Here is a 23,386-nt window from a genome sequence, read left to right as displayed (position 1 = left end):
AGGAACAGGAGGAGCCCAGAGGTGGAGGTCAGGGGCAGCCGGAGGAGCAGGAGGAGCCCGGAGGTGGAGGTCAGGGACAGCCGGAGGAGCAGGAGGAGGCCCAGAGGTGGAGGTCAGAGGCAGCTGGAGGAACAGGAGGAGGCCTGGAGGTGGAGGTCAGGGGCAGCTGGAGGAGCAGGAGGAACCTGGAGGTGGAGGTCAGGGGCAGCTGGGGGAGCAGGAGGAGCTTGGAGGTGGAGGTGAGGAGCAGCCGGAGGAGCAGGAGGAGACATGGAGGTGGAGGTCAGGAGCAACCTGGAGGTGGAGGTCAGGAGCAACTGGAGGAGCAGGAGGAGCCCAGAGGTGGAGGTCAGGAGCAGCCGGAGGAGCAGGAGGAGCCCAGAGGTGGAGGTCAGGGGCAGCCGGAGGAGCAGGAGGTCAGGGGCAGCTGGAGGAGCAGGAGGAGCCCAGAGGTGAGGTCAGGGGCAGCTGGAGGAGCAGGAGGAGCCCGGAGGTGGAGGTTAGGAGCAGCTGAAGGAGTAGGAGGAGCCCAGAGGTGAGGTCAGGGGCAGCTAGAGGAGCAGGAGGAGCCCAGAGGTGAGGTCAGGGGCAGCTGGAGGAGCAGGAGGAGCCCAGAGGTGAGGTCAGGGGCAGCTGGAGGAGCAGGAGGAGCCCGGATGTGGAGGTTAGGAGCAGCTGGAGGAGCAGGAGGAGCCCAGAGGTGGAGGTCAGGGGCAGCTGGAGGAGCAGGAGGAACCTGGAGGTGGAGGTCAGGGGCAGCTAGAGGAGCAGGAAGAGCTTGGAGGTGGAGGTCAGGAGCAGCCAGAGGAGCAGAAGGAGACACGGAGGTGGAGGTCAGGAGCAACCTGGAGGTGGAGGTCAGGAGCAACTGGAGGAGCAGGAGAAGGGCAGGGTGGCTCATCTCTCCTCGGGCCAGGACCCGGGCCACATCCCTTCGGCCCAATCCCCGAACTGGGAGCTTTGCTGGAAACAGCTGTCCCTGCTCAGTGTGGCTGCTGACTGGCTGACCTCCTGGCCCAGCAGTCCCCAAGGTGGCCTTTCCACTTGGGGGCAGAAAGCTCAGCCCAAGGTCCAGAGCCTCATCACTGTGGTGGGAACGAGCACTGGGCCACAGGGCTGCTCCTGCCTCTGTGGGGTCCCTGCCGGGCTGGAGAGGAAGTGGGTGTTTTCGCCTGTGGGTGGGTGCTTGTTCAAGGTGCACATTCATCTGTTTATTCGATAGGAAAGTATGAAGCAGCTTTCTGTACCAGGCACCGTGCTAGCTTTGCCCCAGGATGGGTTAGGAAGCTGTGGAAAGAGCCAGTTGTTCGTGCAGGCACGGATGACTAATGTGAGAGATGAAGAAGCCTTTTCTCTGGAGGCAGGTGGGTGCCAGATGATGTGGGAGAGAGACACACATACACCCCAATAAAACTCCATCTGAGCAGCTCTTTGTGCCTGTGCTGGGTCCCAGGACAGCCTGTTTGTCTTCCAAGTACATTTGAGGCCAGGCCCAGCCCCACACTGTGTTATCTTGTGTTCCTGGGTCCATCGTGTGGTTCCTCTGCCTCATGCTGGGGTGGGAGGGATGTGAAGACAGCTGAGCAAGCAAGGACTGAGAATCCCATGCAATTATCCCACACGCAGGTATCCCACCCCAGGTAGCTCCTCTGCCACTGAAAGGGTTTCTTGAGCACTGAACACACCAGGAGCCAGCAGGGGTGGCACAGACGTCTCTGTGGGTGAGTCCAAGATCAGCAGAGACCGGCAGATGTGCTGATGCTGCCAGCCCAGAAACAGGGATACCCTGGCCCAAGGCCTGAGCCCCATATTTCCACAGGACAGACTTATCCTCTCGATCAGGCCCAAGCTCTGGGTTACCTAGGAACTACTTGTCTTAACTGTCCGTCTCCTCTGTGCCCACACCCATGTGTGGACAGAAACACACCATGCCGGCTTTCTCACTTCATGGCACCCTCCCTAATATCCCTGGGACTTTCGCTCTGCCTTCTTCTCTCTCCTTTAATGTCTTTGTGCTCTGGAACCCATCCCTTTGCCTTGGAAAGGTCATTCCCTTGAAATTACCTCATTATCTTCCTATATCATTTCCCTGTCTCTATAGGGCCTTTCCCATCAGCATAAACCCATGCTCTAGGAGCGCCCATCTCCTGAAAACAAAAATCAAAACAAAAACACAACGGAGGCTTGGTGCAGTGGCTCACACCTGTAATTCCAACACTTTGGGAGGCCAAAGTGGGTGCATCACTTGAGGTCAGGAGTTCAAGACCAGCCGGGCTGACATGGTGAAACCCCATCTCTACTAAAAATACAAAATTAGCCAAGCGTGGTGGCACATGCCTGTAATCCCAGCTACTCAGGAGGCTGAGGCAGGAGAATCGCTTGAAACTGGGAGGCAGAGGTTACAGTGAGCCAAGATCGTGCCATTGCACTCCAGCCTGGGTGACAAGAGCAAAACTCCATCTCAAAACACACACACACACACACACACATAATGGAAATCTTCCCTCTGAGGCCCCTTTCCTCAGCAGCTGCTGTTTCATTCTCTGCTCTCCTCCACAGTGGGATGGTTTCCCACACACTCCACACTTGCCACGCTCACAAACTCACTCCCCCTCTCCATGCTCACCCCATTGGGCTCCCCTTGCCTCCAATCCACTAAAACTGCCCAAGTCCCAGTGCTTTGAGAGGTTGAGGCAGGAGGACCGCTTGAGCCCAGGAGTTCAAGACCAGCCTGGGCAACATAGCAAGACCCTATCTCTACAAAAAATTTTAAGAAAATTAGCCAGGCATGGTGGCACACACCTGCAGTCCCAGCTACTTGGGAGGCTGAGGTGGGAGGAGCACTGAAGCCCAGGAGTTTGAGGCTGCAGTGAGCTATGGTTACTCCAGCCTGGGTGACAGCACAAGATCCTGTCAGAGAAGGAAGGAAGGAAGAAAGGAAGAAAGGAAGGGAGGGAGGGAGGGAGGGAAAAGAGGGAGAAAGAAAGAAGAGAAAGAGATGGAGTGAGAGAGGGAGGGAGGGAAGGAGGGATAGAGGGAGAGAGAGAGAAAAAGAAAGACAGAAAGAAAGAAGGAAGGAAGGAAGGAAGGAAAAAAGGAAAGAAAAGAAAAAGAAAGAAGGCCGGCTGGGCACGGTGGCTCATGCCTGTAATCCCAGTACTTTGGGAGGCCAAGGAGGGCAGATCACAAGGTCAGGAGTTCGAGACCAGCCTGGCCAATATGGTGAAACCCCATCTCTACTAAAAATACAAAAATTAGCTGGTCATGGTGGCAGGCACCTGTAATCCCAGCTACTTGGGAGGCTGAGGCAGAAGAATCGCTTGAACCCTGGCAGTGGAGGTTACAGTGAGCCAAGATTGTGCCACTCTATTCCAGCCTGGGTGACGGCGAGACTCCATCTCAACAAACAAAAAGAAAAAAAAGAAAAGAAAAGAAAGAAAAAGAAAAAGAAAGGGAAGGGAAGGGAAAGGAAAGGGATGGGGAAGGAAAAGGGAAAGGGGAAGAGGAAGAGGAAGGGGAAGGGGAAGGAAAGGGAAACCCTGCTCTGGTCAAGGTCTCCAATAATGTGGATGTTGTTGAAGCCAGTGGTCACTTCTCTGTCAATGCAACGGATCCATCAGCAGCATTTGAATGGTTGGCTGTGTCTCATCATTGAAATGATCTCTTGGTTTCAGAGAAAACAACCTTCTTACTTTTCTTCTCTCTCTTTGCCCATCTCAGGCTCTTCTGTTGGTTTCCATCAACCTCTATATGTCCTCGTGTGTGTCCGGCTTGGTCACAGGACTTCTATTATTTTCTAGACACTCTTGAACTAGATGAGCTCTTGGAGGCTTTGAAAACCATCCACCTACTCAGGCCTCCCGCACTTGCATCTTTAGCTCTGACCTTTCCACTGAGCTACAGGCTCACACCTATTTGTCATCTCTATTTGGATATCTACCAGGTATTTCAAAATTAACATAGATAAGATAGAACTTTCGATTTCTGTCCCTACCTCAACCCTTCCCATCTTGCTAACTGGCACCAGCACATACTCCATTTCTCAAGACTAGAAGGCCTCCTGGAGCTCCTCCTTTTCTTCCTAGCCACCTGAGATTCATCGCGAAGTCCCACAGACTTAACTCAGTATGTCCCAAGCCCCTTCTTTCTTCTCTCTCTCTGTCACTGCCACGTTAGTCTGAGCCATCACCTGTCATATCCACATGGCTGTTGGAGCCTCCCAGTTGTCCCCTGCTTGTTTCCCAAAGTCCATTCCACCTGTAACAGCCAGGATGATCTTTTAAAAAAACTTTTTTTTTTTTTTTTTTTAGACGGAGTATTGCTGTGTTGCCTAGGCTGGAGTGCAGTGGCAAGATCTCGGCTCACTGCAACCTCTGACTACTGGGTTCAAGGGATTCTCCTGCCTCAGCTTCCTGAGTAGCTGGGATTACAGGCACCCACCACCATGCCTGGCTAATTTTTGTATTTTTAGTAGATATGGGGTTTTGCCATGTTGGCCAGGCTGGTCTTGAACTCCTGGCCTCAGGTGATCCACCCACCTTAGCCTCCCAAAGTGCTGGGATTACAGGCGTGAGCCACTATGCCCAGCTGATTTTTTTTAAATTTTAAATAAGATGGATCACTTCCCTGTTACTTGAGTAAAACCTAAAGTCCTTGCCATGACCTGCAATTCAGCGCAAGGCACCTGCCTCTTTGACTTCAACTTCTCCAACTCCTCCCCTTCATCGACCTTCATCCTCTTGCTCAAACTTGGGAAGTAGGAGATAGTTCCACTTTAGGAAGAGCTCTCCAGCTTGTCCTTCTGCCTAGAATATTCTTGCCCAGATTTGTGCACATCTCAGCTCAAATACCAGCTCTTAAAGAAGAGGCTCTCTCTCACCCTCCAGGCTCTCCTGGCTACATCACCTTGATTTGTTTGATTATCAGTGAAATGTGTGTTCTGAGCACTTGTTTACTTGCTTGTTGTTTCTCCCCCTACTAAGATGGAAGCTCCGTGAGAGCAGAGGCCTTCTCTGTCATGTTCCCTGCAGTGTTTCCTGCATTGAGAGCAGTGCCTGGTACATTAGCTGGGGCTGTTGAAGAAATGAGCAAACCAAGACTAGGTAGTGGGGATAGCCCCAAGGGCTCCCAATCTGAAGAAGCGATGGAGACAAACTGATATCTGTAACATGCAGCTCCATGGATACTTTGCTCCACAGCAGACGGGGACTGCAGGAGCCTTGACCATGTGACTCTACCCGCATGCATGGGAGGCGGTGCAGGGCAAAGTTCCTGGAGAAGTTGTATCCAAGTTGAGACCTAAAGGATAAGGAGGTAGGTGCAGGGCAGGGAGAGGGTCATATCCCAGGCAGAGACACTTGAATGTACAAAGAGCCAGAGGAAGTGACAGCACAGTGAGGATTCAGAAAACAGCACTTACAAATCATCTAGCCTGCCCAACAGAGAAGGGCTGCCCCTCTTCCTCCTGGAGACACTTGGAAGAGCAGAGGGGACTCTGCCCAGGCCATCCCGCCTGGGTGGGGGAGGCAGAAATAAAAAGACCCAGATTTCTGTGGTTAAAGAGACAAAGCTGAACCATGGAAGTAAAGGAAGTTCCAGCCAAGACCAAACTACAAGACCATGGCACCCAGTACAGAGGGCACGGCTGGGTCCCTCTGCCACATACAAGCCTGGGCTCTGGGGCTCCTGCCAGCCCTGCAGAGACTTGTCCCTGAACTGGTCCTGACTCCCGAAGAGCCTGTCTTTCTGCTCACTCATCCCTCATTCACTCACCACACACACAGCCATGCACATCACCTCTGCTCTGGTCACATGCACACGCCCACACCTACCCTCAGGATCTCAGGTGGGTGCCTGTATCGTCACACACACACTCCACCCCAGGTAATGAGCCCAGTGTGCACATCCTCACAGCTAGCCTGATGCACTTCTGCTCCTAGAAGCTGCTGAGCTACTTGGGAGGGGACCACATAGTTTCCAAAAACCATCCCCCACCTCCAATTTGTAATAGTACACACAAGCCTGTATAAGGCAATGTAATCTGAACTATATATACTACACGATGGGGTGATTTGAGTAGGCTTCTTGGAAAACGAGAATTTGAGCTGGGTATTTTTTTTTTCTTGCTGTGTCACCCAGGCTGGAGAACAGTGGTACAATCATAGTTCACTGCAGCCTCTATCTTCTGGGCTCAAGCAATCCTCCCACCTCAGCCTCCAAGTACCTGGGACTACAGGCACACGCCACCATGTACAGCCAATTGTTTTTAATTTAAGTACAGAAAAGGTCTTGCTATGTTGCCTAGGTTGGTCTTGAACTCCTGAGCTCCAGTGATCCTCCCACCTCAATCTCCCAAAGTGCTGAGATTATAGGCATGAACCATCGCTGCACCCAGCCTAAGCTGAGTCTTGAAGAGAATCGTAGAATAGTGAAAATGAAGAGAAAATATTTTTTATTATTGTTATTTTATTTTATTTTTTTTTAGAGATAGTGTCTCACTTTGTTACTCAGGCTAGAGTACAGTGGCACAATCATGGCTCGCTGCAACCTTGAACTCCTCGAGGAGGCTCGAGGCTCAAGCAATTCTCCTACCTCAGCCTCCTGAGTAGCTGGGACTGAAGACATGCACCACAACACCTGGCTAACTTTTTAAGTTTTTTGTAGAGATAGGGTCTCACTACACTGTTCTTGAACTTCTGGGTTCAAGCGATCCTCCTGCCTGGGCCTTCCAAAGGGCCGGAATTACAGGCATGAGCCACCATGCCTAGCCCAGATTTTTTAAGACAATTAGTTAGGCTCCTCAGGCTACAAAAAAGATAACACATTGGTTCGTGGAACTGAAACGTCAGGGTTGGTCTGACTTCAGGCAATGCTGGATCCAGAGGCTAGAATAATGTCAACATTCTGCCTCTCATATATATATATATATATATATATGCTCAAATCACCCCATCATGTAGTATATATAGTTCAGATACACACACACACACACACACACATTTCCCAAGTGGGCTCTTATTAGATGGGAGGCCAGACTGACCTTAGTAATTCAACTGACAGAAAGTGTCTTTCCTGAGAGCTCTAGCAGAAAAGTCGTGGAGGACTCTGATTAGCCTAGTCTGAGGTCACGTGCCCACTTCTGAACCAATCCATATAGTCAGAGATAGGGAGTCTTTGACTGGCTAGGCCTAAGGCAGTGTACCGACTTCTCAGTAGACTAGCCCCATCCAAATCACATGGCATGGGTTTCCTAAGGGAAAGGGCTCTGTTGTCCGAAGTGGGTAATGAGTGCTAATCAACAGAGGTCATATGTCTCTGCTTTAAATAATAGTCCTTCTGCTGGTTATAGCACTCCACACTTTTTCATGCTTCCACATAATTTATCCAGTTTAATTATCAAGAAATAATCTTGAGTCAGGCATGGTTACTGCCTGCATTTCACTATAGGCAAAGGGCATTTCCACATATTAAGCTTGATTTTTCTGCTCTACTATAATAGGGGCTGTCTTTGAGCCATCTATTCGGGAAGGACACATGGCCTTGGAGCTCCTGGGTAAAGTCTCCTCTAGAGAGTATCGAGGTGGGAGGCAGGGGATTAGCTCTGGATGTACTGATGTTGAGGTGCTTTTGGGAGGAGCAAGTGGAACAGCTCAGAAGGCAGTTCTGCATAGTAGACTGGAGTTTCCCTTGCAACAGCCAGACCACCACTGCCATGCTGAGAGCTTCTTTAACTCTGCATTAAAGTGACCAGTCAAGGGGCATCCATTCAGAGAACAGTGGGGCCAAAACCCTGAGCACAGGCACAGTGTGCAGAGAAGTGGGGGTGAAAAAGTGTGATATATAAGCAGATTTGCCTGGGCTTGGCTCCTACTGTGCTAGGAACACCGAGCCAAGATCAGCCCCAGGACCTACTTATCCCAGTGGAAAGGACCATAAGATGTGGATCTATCACTGACCAATCACTTCTCTCCTTGGTGCCTCAGCTGTGCCTTTAACACTCTGCCATGCTTGACAGCTGGCCTCCAGCGATGAGCCCCAATGAAGCACACTCATGGCATTCATACGCTGATGTAGTCCCCTCCCACACTGAACCTAGGCTGGCCTCTGACACACACTATCCAACAGAATGTGGTGGAAGTGATTCTGGTTTAGCCTTTAAGAGGAATGCTAGGCTAGGTGCAGTGGCTCATGGCTGTAATCCCAGCACTTTGGGAGGCTGTGATAGAAGGATTGCTTGAAGCCAGGAATTTGAGGTCAGCCTGGGCAACATAGTAAGACCTCCATCTCTACAAAAAATTTAAAAATCAGCCAGGTATAGTGGTACATACCTGTGGTCCCAGCTACTCTGGAGGCTGAGGTGGCAGGATCACTTGAGCCCAGGAATTCAAGGTGGCAATGAGCCATAATCATGCCACTACACTCCAGCCTGGATGACAGAATGAGACCCTGTCTCTAAAAACTAAAGACAAACAAAAAAGCGAAATGGAAGCTTCTATTAATACTTCTTTCTTTCACTTGGAGAGCCCTGAGTCACCATGAAAGATTTCTGGCCACCCTACTGAAGAGACCACATGGAGAGGCCACATGGAGAGGAGGAGAGGTTCACTGATCCAGCATTTTAGTTGAAATTCCAGCTGACTGCAGCCTCAGGCTTTATCTGAAAGCACCTGCATGAGAGACTCCTAAGCAAGACCGGCAGAAGAACCATCCGGCTGATCCCAGACAATCCATAGAACCATGAGAGAGACAACAAAATGGTGGTGGTTTTAAAGCCACTGAGCTTTGGAGTGGTTTGTAATACAATAATGGATAACAAAAGCAATCTCCCTGATGGTGAGGCTGGCTGGCATTCCTGAGCCTTGTGCTACCTTCCTCCCAGCCCCCAAGAATTGACACTGTTAAGTCAGGTCAGGTCTTGGTTAATGACCAAGTTAATAATCAAGTTAATAACCATTCCAAGCAGGCAGGCCAGTTTTTAGGACAAATACAGGAAGAGTATATATTTCCTGTCTGATCTTAGTCCTGAGATTCCAGAAGACACAAAAACCCAGTTCCCGCAGGGCTGGAGACAAAGGCAGAGGGGCTGACTGGGTACCCAGCTCCATTCTCTGGGTGCTGACCCCAAGCAGCAGCTCGTTAGGCTCAGTTGTCTTTCAGGTGTCCTTGCATGGCCCTGAGATTGAAGCCTGTGTTATAACAGAATAGTTAATCCATCTCCCAGCATGGCTCATGGGAGAAGTGGGTCAACTGAACATAGCTTTGCCATTGTGGCCAAGTCCAGGTTCCCCTGTGTTTCCCACCACACCAGGTGTGGTCCTGCTGCTGCTCTGACTCCCACCTGCTGGCAGGTCTGAACCCACCCCTCCGATTGTAATCACTTCTTCTCTGCTCTAGGGAACACTCCCTTCTCTTTCTCCCAGATCCTCAGGGTCACAGGGCCATTGTCATATGCAGCCTGTAGTCACTGAAATGTGTCCCGTGTGACTCTTGTCCCACTACTGGGCCATGAGCTTCTAGAGAGCAGAGACTAAAGCCTCATTTTTCCCTCTAATACATTCATTAGTAAATGTATTCAGTCCTTCATTCACTCAACAACCTACTCCATGCCAGGGTCTATGTTAGGGGCAGAGGACATAAAGCTAAAAAATAATGCCCCTGCAGTGCCGTCATATTTGGTCTAGCTGGACAGGCGTGGAACTTGGCAGTGACGACAGAGTCATATAATTGCTAGGATGGAGGTGTATGTAATGTGGTGAGGGCACAGAGAGTGCCAAGGCAGCCCTGGGAGGGGGTGACAGACAAAATTCCTTCGTGATCATTCTAGGCCAGACTCTGGTCTAAGCACTTCATTTATTCATTATTCATTTATTCATGTTTTCATTATTTTGAGGTACTTTTTAAAAATAAATTATTATTGGCCGGGCGCGGTGGCTCAAGCCTGTAATCCCAGCACTTTGGGAGGCCGAGACGGGCGGATCACGAGGTCAGGAGATCGAGACCATCCTGGCTAACACGGTGAAACCCCGTCTCTACTAAAAAATACAAAAAACTAGCCAGGCGAGGTGGCGGGCGCCTATAGTCCCAGCTACTCGGGAGGCTGAGGCAGGAGAATGGCATAAACCCGGGAGGCGGAGCTTGCAGTGAGCTGAGATCCGGCCACTGCACTCCAGCCCAGGCGACAGAGCAAGACTCCGTCTCAAAAAAAATAAATTATTATTTTCGAATAGGTAAATGTAGACAAATTATACAACATTCAGATGGTACTAATGAGCACCCTATGAGCATTCCCAGAGGAGCACGCCCTTTTCCAGAATTTCTGCCTTCCTGACATACGATATTTTACACATAATACAAGTTTGTCATATGCACACACACATACATGTACACACATTTTACATAAATAGTTATATAATATTCTGTATTTTTTCATTTATTTATTTAATTTTTAATTTAATTTTATTTTTTTGAGATGGAGTCTCGCTCTGTCACCCAGACTGGAGTGCAGTGGCATGATCTCGGCTCACTACAAGCTCCGCCTCCTGGGTTCACACCATTCTCCTGCATCAGCCTCCCAAGTAGCTGGAACTACAGGCACCCGCCCCCACGCACGGCTAATTTTTCATATTTTTAGTAGAGACAGGTTTCACCGTGTTAGCCAGGATGGTCTCGATCTCCTGACCTCATGATCCAGCCACCTCGGCCTCCCAAAATGCTGGGATTACAGGCGTGAGCCACCGTGCCCGGCCTATTTTTTTCATTTAATATATCATGGAGCTCATTCCACGTCACTATAGAGATATTTCATTCTTAGGCTGGGCATGATGGCTCATGCCTGCAATCCTAGCATTTTGGGAGGCCAAGGCGGATGAGTTGTCTGAGATTAGGAGTTTGAGGCCAGCCTGGGTAACACCATGAAACCCTGTCTCTATTAAAATACAAAAAAAAAAAAAATTAGCCCAGCATGGTGGTGTGTGCCTATAGTCTCAGCTACTCGGGAGGCTGAGGCACGAGAATTGCTTGAACCTGAGAGGCAGAGGTTGCAATAAGCTAGGATCATGCCACTGCACTGCAGCCCGTGTTACAGAGCAAGACTCTGTTTCCAAAAAAAAGACAGAGATTTCATTCTTGGTTAATGATATTATGACTTTATAGTATCACAGTGTTCCATTATAGGAATGTCCTGTAATTTGTTTAACCAATTGCCTATTAATGAATATTTATGCTTTTTCTAACTGTCCACTACTGATACAAATAATGCTACAATAAATAATCCTGTGCATAAATTATTTTGAACAAGTGACATCTATAAGATAAATGCATAGAAGCAGAATTATTAGAATAGAAGTGGGTCAAGAAAAGGCGCATTTAATTTTTTTAAATTTTTAAACATTTTTAATTATTTTTTATCTTTGAAGAGATGGGGTTTCACTATGTTGCCCACGCTGGTTTCAAACTCCTGGCCTCAAATGATCCACCCCCCTCAGCCTCCCAAAGTGCAGTGATTATGTGCATGAGTTACTGCGCCTGGCCAAAGGTATATTTTAATTTTTAACTACCCTCCATCTAACATTTAGTTCTCAAAAACACGTCTCAGCTTTAGAAAGCTTTCTCTCATCTACCAGCAGAGACCGCTGCCATAGTGTAAAGACCCAGGCCAGCAGAAAAGGAGGAAGACAATACTTCATTTTAAAATGCTTTTATTTTCCGCCTTTATCTTTTAAATATACATATAAATTTAATAAATTAAAACATTTACTATTTATATAAATTTAAATTTATTTAATATAACATGTGTGTCATATTGTGTATAAAATATACTTATATATTATAGATTTACATAGTTTATTTATATTTAAGTTTTAGATAAATTTAAATTTGAATATAAAATTGTGGCCTGGGGCTTTGGACAGATTGTATCTGAGAACGGAGGTCACACCAGGGAAATGGGGCTGAAAAACGGAGGGTAGGAAACTCAGCCCAGGTTTCATTGTTTGAGTCCTGGATAAAACCCTGCCTGAAGTCCATCCTGGGGTTGTTAAGGTTCATAAGCCAATACATACTGTTTTTGCTTAAGTCAGTGTTTTTTGTCTCTTGCCCAGGGAGGAGCCCTGACTTTCCCACACAGCTGGTGGGCAGCAGGGTTGCACTCACTGCAGAGCTGACAAGCTCCAGGGTCTGTGCACTGAACCTCAGCCAGTCCCAGCCAGTCTCAGTGGAAAAGGAATTTATTGATGTGAGACCTGAAGAATCAGGAGACAATCAGGCAGACCAGAAGGCAGAGAAGATGCCCAGAAAGAAAGAGACAGGTGAAACAGGTGGCATTCAGAGAGCTGCAGGTGGTTCAAAGCGGCTGGAGATTGAGTGAAGGGTGCAGGGTGTGCACACGCCGGGTGCTGTGGTTTGCAATCTTGATCTTTCCAATGAAGTGACCAGAGTTTCGCCTCTGCTGTGATCACAGGTGTGATTGAAGAGTCGGTTGGCAGCGTGCCCTGTGCCTCCCCACTCAGGGTTCAGTCCTCTGACCCCCGCCTCCTGTCTCCCTCGCCTGTTGGCCCCAAAAGGGAGTCACTGTTGGAGGCCTGACATCAGACACCCACTGGGCCACACCTCGGGCTCCTGGGACTGCCAAGGGTGAGCAGCCTCTCCATGGCCCTGCGAAGGAGAAGACCAATGAGGAGAAAGGCCACGGGCATGCTAGAACCCCTCGTGTGTGTGTGTGTGTCATTGGTGTGAGTGTGCATGCGTAGCTGTGCACACATAGGAAGTCAATTGTTCTTTCCCAGTTGAGCCGTTGGGAACATTCCCCAGCTTCCTCTGAAGTCATTACCTTATCTCAGGTGGCCCTTTGGAGCCTTTGGCTCACCATAGCTGGGTGAGGCAGGAAGAAAAAAAACAAGGGCAGGGGAGAAGAGGAATTTGCCCTCTGCTGTGTTTCAGCTCTCAGGCAGGCTATGCCTTCCCGCATTGCCATTAGCTGGGTCCAGGCCATGTCACCTTCTGCTGCACCTACAGCAGCTCCCCAACGTCAGTGTGCCCCAGCCACTTCCCACCAGACCATCTTCTACAGCAGGGATCCCCCCAAAATGCTGCTCCCCTCTTCCTCCTGTCTCACCTGGACTACCTTGGGCTAGGGCAAATTCCTTGCTGTGACTTGGAAGGCCCTGTGTATCACCTGCGTATCTGTCCAGCCTCATCTGTCCCCACTCCACCTCCCCCACCCCAGGCCCCAGGTACATTAGCCACAGCCCTTCCCTAAAAGCACCAGGGCCTGGGTATTAATTCCTGTTGTTGTTGCAGCAAACTACCACAGACTTAGGGGTTCGAAACAACGCAGATTTATTATATTACAGTTCTGGAGGTCAGGAGTCCAGACATGGGTCTTAAAGGATGAAAGCCAAGGTGCCAGCAGGGCTGCATTCCTTCTGGAGATTCCGAGAAAGAATCCATTGTCTTGCCTTTCCCAGCTTCAAAAAGCCGCCCGATTCCTTGGTTCATACCCCCTCCCTGCATCTGCAAAGCCACCGAGTAGCATCTTCCAATCTCTTTCTGACCTCTGCTCCCATCATCACATCTCTCTCTGACACCGACCTCTCTCTCCACCTCCCTCTTAGAAGGGCCCTGGTGATTACCCAGGGCCTACTTAGATAATCCAGGATATGCGCTCCATCTCAAGGTCCTTCATCACATCCACAAGCCAATTCTCAGGGTCTAGCGATTAGGCTTGGACATCTTTGATGGTCGTTCTCCTGCCTGCCACAGAGCACACCAAGCTTTCGCACATACAGGCCTCTCTGTCACTGTCTACATTTGCCCAGAGCAGACACCTTTGTCTAATTTGCAGAGGTACCATACACAGGCCAGTGGACTGCCTGCCTGAAACACCCCTTTCCTCACTTCCTCCACCTGGCCAAGAGCTTCTCATTCTTCAAGGCCCAGTTTAGTCCAGGACACTTTACCTTTCCCTGCTCTCCCTGAAGACACCCAGCTGGGTGAGTCACACCTCCTCTGGGTTCCTGCTCTATCCCGTACTTCCTGTATCCTGGCATAAACCACAGGACATTGATATTGTCTGTGAGTCTGCCTGGGCCAGATCGGAGCCTGGGCCCGGAAGCCCTCACCTGGGGCTCAGCTCTTCCCCACTTAGGCAGCAGCCCCAGGCCCTACCGTCTCTCTTCCCAGGGCAGACTCCTCCTCTGGAGTCTCCCAGTTCATGTCTCTGTCTCTCCTGCGTGCAGGCCTCACACGGAGCTATGGGGCCTCCGTGAGGAAGACAGAAATGAAGCCGATGAGGGTGTTGAGTTTGAGGCAGCCAAGCCACACAGAGGGAAGCTGGCATTTGAGAAGAGAGGGCTGGCGAGAAATTCCTACTCTCAGGAAGTGGCTGGGGGATTTTCAGAAGAGGAATATTTGAGGTTTTCAAGTTAAAGTGGCAGCTTAAACACACATCTAATTGCATTTTCCCCCAAATCTCACTAGAACAACAATAGAGAGTTTTAAAAGGAAGACATAAAACCACAAAAATGAGGGAAAGAGAAGAGGAGAAAACAGGAGCAAAACTTGGGGAGCTGGCGGACGAGCATTCCTCCACGAAGATGGAGAGAGCCAGCTCCTAGGCCGGCACGGGGGGAGAGTTTAGAACCAAAACCATTTACGAACAGGATGCTTAGACGGCTCAGGAACTGGCTCTAGAGGGAACCTCTCTAAGCTGGGTAAAGAAGGAAGTTAAAATAAGATGGGTTGAAAGTTGTTTAAGAAGCAGTTAGATCCCTGGAAACCCTCCCCTCCCCTCTTCTTTCCTCTCCTCCTGTCCCCTCCCCGCCCCCACTGGGAAATTACTGAGGGTGGTTACTGCCCAGAAGGCAGGAAGATTCTGGGTCATATGCTATGGAGACCCCACCCCAGACTCTGACACTAAACACCCAAAACACAAGGCAGCCTTCCTCTCAAGGAGTTAGAACAATCTTCTCTAAAAGGTCTGGGCAACTCAAAAGGAAGACTAAATCCTGATATGGGGGGGATCTGGCTCACATCACACCCTGCCTAATGCCTCAGCTACAGGGAGCCTGTGTTTCCCTAGGCTCACTCATGGTCTTGTCCAGTGATGTCCCCAGAAAGGACTTTTGTAAACTGTTAACAAAAAAATTAACCAGACATGGTGGCACACACCTGTAATCCTAGCTACTCGGGAGGATAAGGTGGGAGGATCGCTTGAACCCAGGAGGCGGAAGTTGCAGTGAGCCGAGATCACAACACTGCACTCTAGCCCGGGTGACAGAGTGACACTCCATCGAAAAAAAAAAAAAAGGCTTCTTAGATATTAGTAATACCACATTTAATGGGCACACAGTGTTCCTTTTTGGATGATTCATTCAGTTGCATCTGTTTTATACACTGTTCTGAATGTATGAAATATGTCACTGTAAAGACTGTTTACAGCAGGGCACATGAGAGGCTCGTGGAGCGCTGGCAATAGCCTATTTCTTGAGTTGGGTGACTGTTATATAGGTCTTCACTTCATAACAATTTGCTAAAGTGTACATTTATGTTTCATGCACTTTAATGTGTGTGATATATTCTACAATAAAATCTTAAAAGAAAAAAGAGATGGTCTGCTGTGCTGTTTTGTGGTATCATTCACCCCACTTTCTGGCTCCCAGATTTCAACGCTTAGCCTTGCATTGGTGTCCTTTAGGGAATAAAGGACCTTGGGAGTGTCTGGTGGAGGGCAACACAGTACAGCAAGCAAGAAGAGAACAAGCAGAAGTACAGCAATGAAGAGAGAAGAGACCTGAATAAAACTCACTGTCCTCTAGACCCCCTGAAGACATGGGAAGGGAAAACATCTTAGAATCTTCACCTCATGTGTGATACAGACCCAAGCCAATTCATGCAAATATTTCAGAAAAGTGTAATCCCATAACATCGTAGAATTTAAAGCCACCCTAACAACTCAGATGTGGGTTATGCCCAGAGCAAGCCGGATGCTGGGTGTGGGCGCGTTTATAAGTGCCCAGGTGGCTTGAAGGGTTAAGAACTGCTACTCTTTGCTAGGATTGCTTTTCCCATCCCCTCTGCATGGCGAGTTTAGAATTCTAACAGTGGTAGGGCCTCTGGGGGGAGGGGAGGTAAACTGCAAACAACACAATTCACTCCAGCTAGTTTTCACAGAAAAGCAAGTTATTAAAAGCCATTTTGAAGCTCATGGAATCTGCAGGAGGCCAAGGAGTCCGACTTGGATGCCACAGAGCTAAGAATAATACCTTAAGGTGCACAGCAGAGGCTACCCCCCACCCCAGAAAGCCCTGCTCCAGTGTGACCCCAAGACTCTGTCACCGTTGCCCTGAAGGGCCAGAGGCCTCCACCACCCCACTCTCTATAGAGGACCCCCTACAAGTCTCACGCAGGGACATTTGAACAGCAGAGCCTGGTCGTAATGACTGCCCCCTGAGGAGGCTGGGGAGTGAGTTCTGGCTTCTACCTTGACTGGGATAGACTCAAAATGTGGAAAATTCTCTAGTTTGGGAATCACGTGCAAAAGATGCAGGGAGGCCAGATATTCGCTATGGGGAGGATCAAGTGGAAGCAACTGGGTAGAGTTCATTCTCAAGCCTGAGGCAGCTGCCAGAAAAGCAGGACTGAAGGGTGCCAGGCTGCGCAAGGACCCCAGGGCCCGGCTGGGTTAGGGTGCAGTGGATGGGGCTGGGCCCCTGCTCACCCCTCATTAAATCATCAATTCCTCATCACCAGGAACCAGGACCAGGTGAGCCTTGGATCTGTATAGCCCGTTTCACCTGCTGTACTTTTCCTCACTACCTGAGTCCTTAGGGCCCAGAAAATTTCACCCAAGTCCTAACCAAGGGACCACAGGTGGAGGACAGTGACATCTGGAGCAGCTGATGGAGGCTCTGGGGAAGTTCAGAAGAAAGGCCTTTTTCTCTTTGTTTTCATTTTGTTTTGTTTTATTTTGAGACAGGGTCACTTGATCTTGACTCACTGCAACCTCCACCTCCCAGGTTCAAGTGATTCTCACGCTTCAGCCCCCCAGGTAGGTGGGACTACAGGTGCAGGCCACCACGACTGGCTAAGTTTTGTATTTTTTGGTACAGACAGGGTTTCACCACGTTGGCCAGGTTGCTTTCGAACGCCTGACCTCAACTGTTTCTTCCACCTCAGCCTCCCCAAGTTCTGGGATTACAGATGTGAGCCACTGTGCCTGGCCTGAGAAAGGCTTTTTCTATGCCACAGAGAAGTTGGGCTCCCAGTCATGGGAGCAGCTGCGGCCGGTTCCAGCAGGGGGCAGCTCTCAATGACAGCTGAAGGGCATTGCAGAGCCAGATGTACACACGGCTTTTAGGAGCTGGGCTCTGCCTACCCTGAAGTCTGCCTGAACCTGGGGCATCACCATCTCACCGGGCTGGGGCTTTGATGCATCAGACCCAGAGAAAGAAGCTTGGTAGAGGGGAGGAAGAAGGAGATGTAACCTTCCAGGAAGCAGAAATGTTCAAGGACTCTCAAAGGAACCTCCAGAAAACAAGGAGAGGCAGGAATTGCCTTATGGTCGCTTCTAGCTCTAAGTCTCACCTGTGAAATGAAGCATCTTCTCGGTCCCAGTGCAGAGACAGGTCCTGGGCGGAAGCAGGAGAGGAGAGAATCAGCTCCTGTTCTCCTGTCTCCCTCAACTTCCCCAGGCCTCCCTAGCCCACCTGGGCCAGGACAGAGGTGCTGGCAGCCTCTTCCCATTAACTACACCCTGCAGGCTGAGGCGGGCAGGCTGGGGGCTGAGGAGACACTCCTTCCCTGCATTCCATGGACATGGTGCCTTGGGCCAGGCTGCAGAGGCCGCAGGGCCTGGCATGTGCCCCGTGAAACTGGCCCTGCAGCAAGGCGGGGGCAGTAGGGATGGATGAACTCATTCTTTCCTCGTCGCAGGCTGCTCTGATCGTAAAACTGTGGATGCTGAGCAAATGGCCCCAGGTGTGTGCTCTCCCAGTTTCGCTAGGATAATAGTCAGTAATAGCAAGAGGCTGACCTGGTTTCGATGGAGCAGCTCCTGCTCTGGGCACAACGTGGCTCTGCTGCCTCTGCTCTCCCATCCCCTCCCCACCCCCTTTTGGAGGGCCAGGCCTTCACCGCAACCTGAAGGAGCTTCAGCAAGAGTACAAAGGGGGTGCGCTCAGAGGCGCAACAGGAAAAGCGCCTTCTCCAGAGAGAGGCTCTGCAGAGAGGCCCAGGGTGCCTAGAGAGGAGACAGCACCCTGCACCCACCTTGAGGGCCTCCTGCTCACAGCCCCCTTGAGTCACTGTTTACTCCACAAAGATCTAGACTCAGATCAGGCAGGACCCTTCGAGTCTGTCTCATCGCTAAAACCACTTCATTTTACAGATGGGGGAACTGAGACCCAAAATGAAGGGAGCAGTCGCTGAGTCAGCCAGTTGCAGAGCTGGGACTTCACTCCCACTTCTGGATTCTCAGGTCCCATCCTCATCCCTCTGCCTTTTATACAGCAGCATGGAAGGAATCAAAAACAGGCAGAGAACGTCAGGGGCTACTCTGGGCCGCTTGAGTGAAGACCAGGGTTCATGGGTGCGGTGCCTCCGGCTGCGGCTCTCCAGACGCCCCCAGACCTGCTCCTGACACTCCCAGGGCTGCGCTGCCTGGGCGTCTTCCCTTCCTAGCCCTCCCCCAAGTGAGTGCCTCAGTTCCTCCAGCTGCCCCTCTCCCAGTGGGAGCTCGCACTAGACACGCGAGGGCAGTCGAGGAGAGCGCTTTCCGCCCTCCTCCTTAGGCCCTGGAGGCAGCGAGTGTCTGTCAGGGTTACCTGGGTGCTCTGGGAAGGGCTCCACCTCCCTCGCAGGGCTTCACTGGACTGCCCAACTGGGCTGCTCTCGTTGCCTTTGACCTTCAGAACTCCCAAGATACTCCCACCTCCTGCAGGAAGAAGGCGGGGGAAGCGGGGGCTTTGGAGACCAATAAGCCAGGGCCTGACTCCTAACTGGCCACCTAATAACTTTGTGACATTGAGCAAGTGTCCTGGTCTTTCTGAAGGTGTGTTCTCAAGCTTCTTCCTTGAGTGGTTTTAGTGAGGGCTGGAGATGGGGACACGTACGTAGTAGGCTCTTATGACACATGGCAGCTCTTATTATTAAAGCTGGCCAGGATGTCCCTTCTGACCCCCAACCCTCCAGTTCCCATAGTGCTGGGCCTTGTAGGTATCGCTGTTCTGTGTATGGGGTCAGGCTCTGGCCTCCCTCCCTCCCAATCCCTTCTGGGCAGGGTGAGAGTAAATAGGTCCCCTAGGTGTGGGACAGACACCTGCCGCCCTCCTCCTGTCTTATTCATTCTCTCCAAAAACATGAATCACTGGTGGATGGACAAACTGTAGGGCATTCGTATGATGGAATGACCCCAGTAATAAAGAAGAATGAAATAGTAATACAATGAACGACGTGGATGACCCACAAAGCACTGCGCTGAAGTTCAGCAGCCAAATGAAAACTGACTAACTCAAAAGGCTGCAGACTCCACCGCTCCATGCATCTGAACTCCAGGGAGGGCCGCGCTGCAGCCAGAAAGCAGGTCAGGGCTTGCCTGAGGTGGGATGTGGGAGCAGGGATTGATTGCAATGGGGAATGAGGGAATTTTATGGGGGGATAAAAAAAATCAATGTCTCATTTGATGGTAGGTAGGTGGCTATTTCCATTTGGCAGAGCTTATCAAACTGTATGCTTAAAATAAGCAAATTCTACAGTATGCAAACTACACCATAATGAAGCTGGCAGGGTAAAGACCTTCCAGTTTGGAAACTAGGATCTGGGAAGTGACCCACATTGCCTGGCCATATACATGAGGGAAGAGTCATCTCCCTAGGAAACTCTTAAGAAATGCTCAGTCCTTCAAAGAAATAAGAAACTGAGTGACCAGAGAAAATGAGGGAGGATTTGAAGAAATCCAGTACCAGGGCATCACAGAAGAGCTGGCTTTAAATAGACTACAGATAGTGCACTCAAGTGTTGGTGCATTTGTATGCTGCCTGAATTACCTGACCTTGGTCCCTTATCTGATATCCTCATTCGCCCTGGCTCTACCTGAAAAAAAGCTCACACTCATCTTTCATACATAATAAAAAGCTATCCTTTAATGAGATGATATTTTCTCTCTCCTGGCCCAGGACAGGGAAGGCGCCCTGCCCCTCTTGAGTCACCAGGCTCTTATGCAGTAGAGTTTCTCTCCTCTGCTTGCTTCCAGAGCCTTCTGCAGGCTACCAAGACAAAGCTTTCTCGCATTCCTCTGGGCCTGGTCCTTCTGCTCTCTGCTGCTGCCCTCTCTGTCCCCCTCCCTCCTCTGTCTCCGGAATGACAGCATCTCCCAGTGGCTTTCATGTTGGAGTGCTGGTTCCTTAACTTAAGGTCAGCTTCTGAGGGCAGAAGGCTTGTCCCATTTTCTCCCCTTCCCTCTGCCCTCTCCCTTGGAAGCCCAGTGTGGGATCCTCTCCCAGTGTTTTGAAATAAATGCACACATTTGCCAATGCAGCCATTCACTCTGTGGCTCACTCACACCGTTCAGGAGAGAGGCCCAGCTCAATCTAGCTTGAGCCCAAAGGGAATTTACTGGGCCACATTCCTGAGAAGTCTGGGACGTGTCAGCTAGGTTGAGACACAGCTGGATTCAGGACTGACAGTCTCTTTTCCCGTCTCATTCTCTGCCTCTGTCTCAGTGTCTTCTTCCCTTCCTCTCCTCCCTTCCCCTTCTCCCTAATGTCTTTCTGTCTCTAAGTAAGTATCCCCTGAGCACACTTGCTCACTCCTCCTTAAGCCCAAAAACAAAAGAACAAGACATAATAAATTCCTCATGCAAATGGTCATCCCTGACCTGAGGAAGTCCAAGACATCAAAAGCACAGCCTATTATTTTATCTATTATTTCTAGTTGTGTATATAGCTGACTTTTCTGCTAGACTTGCCTTGTGTCCTCAAGGTGCCTGGCACAGGCCCAGGTACATGGCAGCCCCCAGCCCCACCCCAGGTAGGATGTGAGACTTGGCTGGGGTGAGGTCAGAGTGGCGAAGGGAAGAATCAGGGTCGGGGATGGGTCAAGGCTGGGGAGGGGCTGAGGGGAGGATCCTTTTGAGCTGTTCATTCCCTCCTGGTATTTTTGCCCATGAGGCCTTGCAGAGTAGGAACAAACTCCACACACGCCTGTCTTCCTCCCAGAGCCCTCCACCCCCAATAAGCATCAGCCTGGGGGGCTGGGGCTGCGGGCTGAGGCCTGGGACAGAGTCCTGGTCAGCATCAGCCTAGCTGAGGCTAATTAAGACCCAGGAATCCCCTGCCCCTAACCCTGGGCTCAGATCAAAAGACCTTGGCCCTCAGATGAGGGTCTCCTGACCATAAATCTGAAGGAGCGCGGCCCTCCGGCTAATGAGCTGTCCTGGCTCAGACTAGAGTGGGGATGCCAGATCCTGTTTCATTCCAGGGAGCAGCCAGCCCAGAGTGAAGGGCTGAGAGAGGCCCTAGACCCCAGAGTGCCCGTCCCCCTGCAGCACCCAGCTTTGCAGGGACAGGCCCTGCTCTGCTCATAACCCCTGGGGCAATGTCCTGGAGGGTACATGAGAATGCACACTGTTTCTGGGCTCCTGCCCTGCTGGGCCCCAAGATGGCTCCCCGTGTCCACCGTTTAGCCCCACAGGAATTTTAACCGCTAACATCTGGGTTCAGGAGACTCCGGAAGAGCAAACGTCTTCACCTCCTTTGATTCCCTTTACACAGAGGGCTTTTTCAATTTTAATTTGAGGTGACCTCTGACCTGAGTTCCCATTCCCATAGCTTCCAGATATTTCCTGTGCCCTCAAATAACCTCCAAGCCCGCCCCTACCTGATCAGAGCCCCTGCGGAGCCCATGGCCTTCCCCCAACCACGGCCCAGGCTAGGCTGGGAGTCCCCCTGGACTCTGGCCCCCTCCCCATATCCCACTCTGTTCCCCCAAAGATGGCTGCGCACCCACCAGTATCTCTCCAGGGCTCTGGGCCCAGCTGAGCCTGCTCTCAGGACGCCAGGGATGGCAGGCACCCAGGTGCCAACCTCTCTGACTGCCATGTTTTTTAATGACAATGATAATAGAAACATGGGTGGAGCCTCTTCTCTGTGTCAGGTGACCCGGTAGCTCAAGAATAATTGCTCCTAATTTACAGATGAGGAAGCCGGCCCTGGAGAACAAGAGGGACTTCATGCACACACAGCTAGTTGTGGCCGAGCCAGACCCTAACCGAGGTGTGTCAGCCCGGAGCCCGGTGCCTTCCAGGAAGAGGGGTCAGCAAAGGGTTGCTGGCATTGGTGCATCTCCCCTGTATCATGAATCTCGGTTTGGGCCGCCCATCTCAGCGTGGTGACCACCAGCACAAGACACCAAGGGTCTTGGCAAAAGGCAGAGAGGACAGAGAAGTGAGAAGCAGGCATGGGGGTGGGAAGGGCCGGTCAGACCTCAGCTCCACCTCTGTCTCTTTCCAAAGCAGCTTTTGGATTGAGGTGGATAGTTCCCTCAGTCTCCGTGAGGAGTCCAGCACGGTGCTGAGCTGGGCTGTGCAGGGGGCTACAAGAGCAGGCAAGTCGTAGTTCCTGTCTTTGAGGGGCTGAGAGACAAGCACAGGTACAGGGACATGAGCAAGGCAGCCCCAGGACCAAAGTCAGGCCGACGGGGTCAGGCTGGGTAGGCTGCTTGCAGGTAGGGAATTTGCTGCAGGGCTGGCTTACACAGAGGCCTAAGGCCCATGCCCACATGGTGCTAGGTCAGGGCCCTGGGAGCCATCCCTCTAGTGTGGCCACTCCCAACAAGGGCCTATGGCTCTCCAGAGCCCAGAGCCTGAACAGATCCAGGCCAGAGCCACAGGATGATGCACCGGCCCCTGCCCCGTGAGTCAGAGGCTGAATGGCACATTGGGCAACCTCTCAGGCTCCAAACCCCAGCTGACTGCCAGCCTCAGCCTCCTAGTCGATGGTTTGACCACAGGACTCCCCACTAAAGCCTTTCCCTGGCTCTCCATCCTGCCCCTCATCGTGCCCGGTGACTCACACTGCTTTTCTAGGCCCAGCTCACCACAGCTGACATCACCTTCGCCTCCACCCCTTTCCCAGCAAATCCTGATGAGCCCTCTCTTTCCTCTGGCCCATCATCCTCCTCAGAATCAAGAATGCTAGAGCCGAAAGCTGTCTCAGGGATCATCTGGAGCAGCCTCACTTACAGCTGGGGAAACTGAGACCTGAGAGGTGCCCCACCGGAGTTTGTTCTAATTCCGAGGCTGTGATTCATTTAGAACTTTAATGCAAGGATTTAGGGCTCAGTTAGGATCTTTGGGCAAATCGTCGCTGCTCTGCCAGTAACTAAGCTCTTATAA

At 50.9% G+C, this 23,386-nt stretch overlaps 1 protein-coding gene across 1 annotated transcript in view; it reads right to left on the bottom strand.

Annotated features, from left to right (window-relative positions):
* Window positions 1–18,468: 18,468 nt before the first annotated feature.
* The window catches only part of LOC105518484, a 28,683-nt gene continuing 23,765 nt past the window's right edge, over window positions 18,469–23,386 (bottom strand). Inside the window, 3 exon segments of the mRNA XM_011951494.1 lie at window positions 18,469–18,735; window positions 18,819–18,957; window positions 22,476–22,624. Of these exon segments, the coding sequence (XP_011806884.1) occupies window positions 18,469–18,735; window positions 18,819–18,957; window positions 22,476–22,624 (555 nt within the window).

This window comes from Colobus angolensis, unplaced genomic scaffold (assembly GCF_000951035.1).
Source record: "Colobus angolensis palliatus isolate OR3802 unplaced genomic scaffold, Cang.pa_1.0 Scaffold109, whole genome shotgun sequence".
Taxonomy (NCBI): domain Eukaryota; kingdom Metazoa; phylum Chordata; class Mammalia; order Primates; family Cercopithecidae; genus Colobus; species Colobus angolensis.
This window is presented reverse-complemented; position numbering and strand designations above follow the sequence as displayed.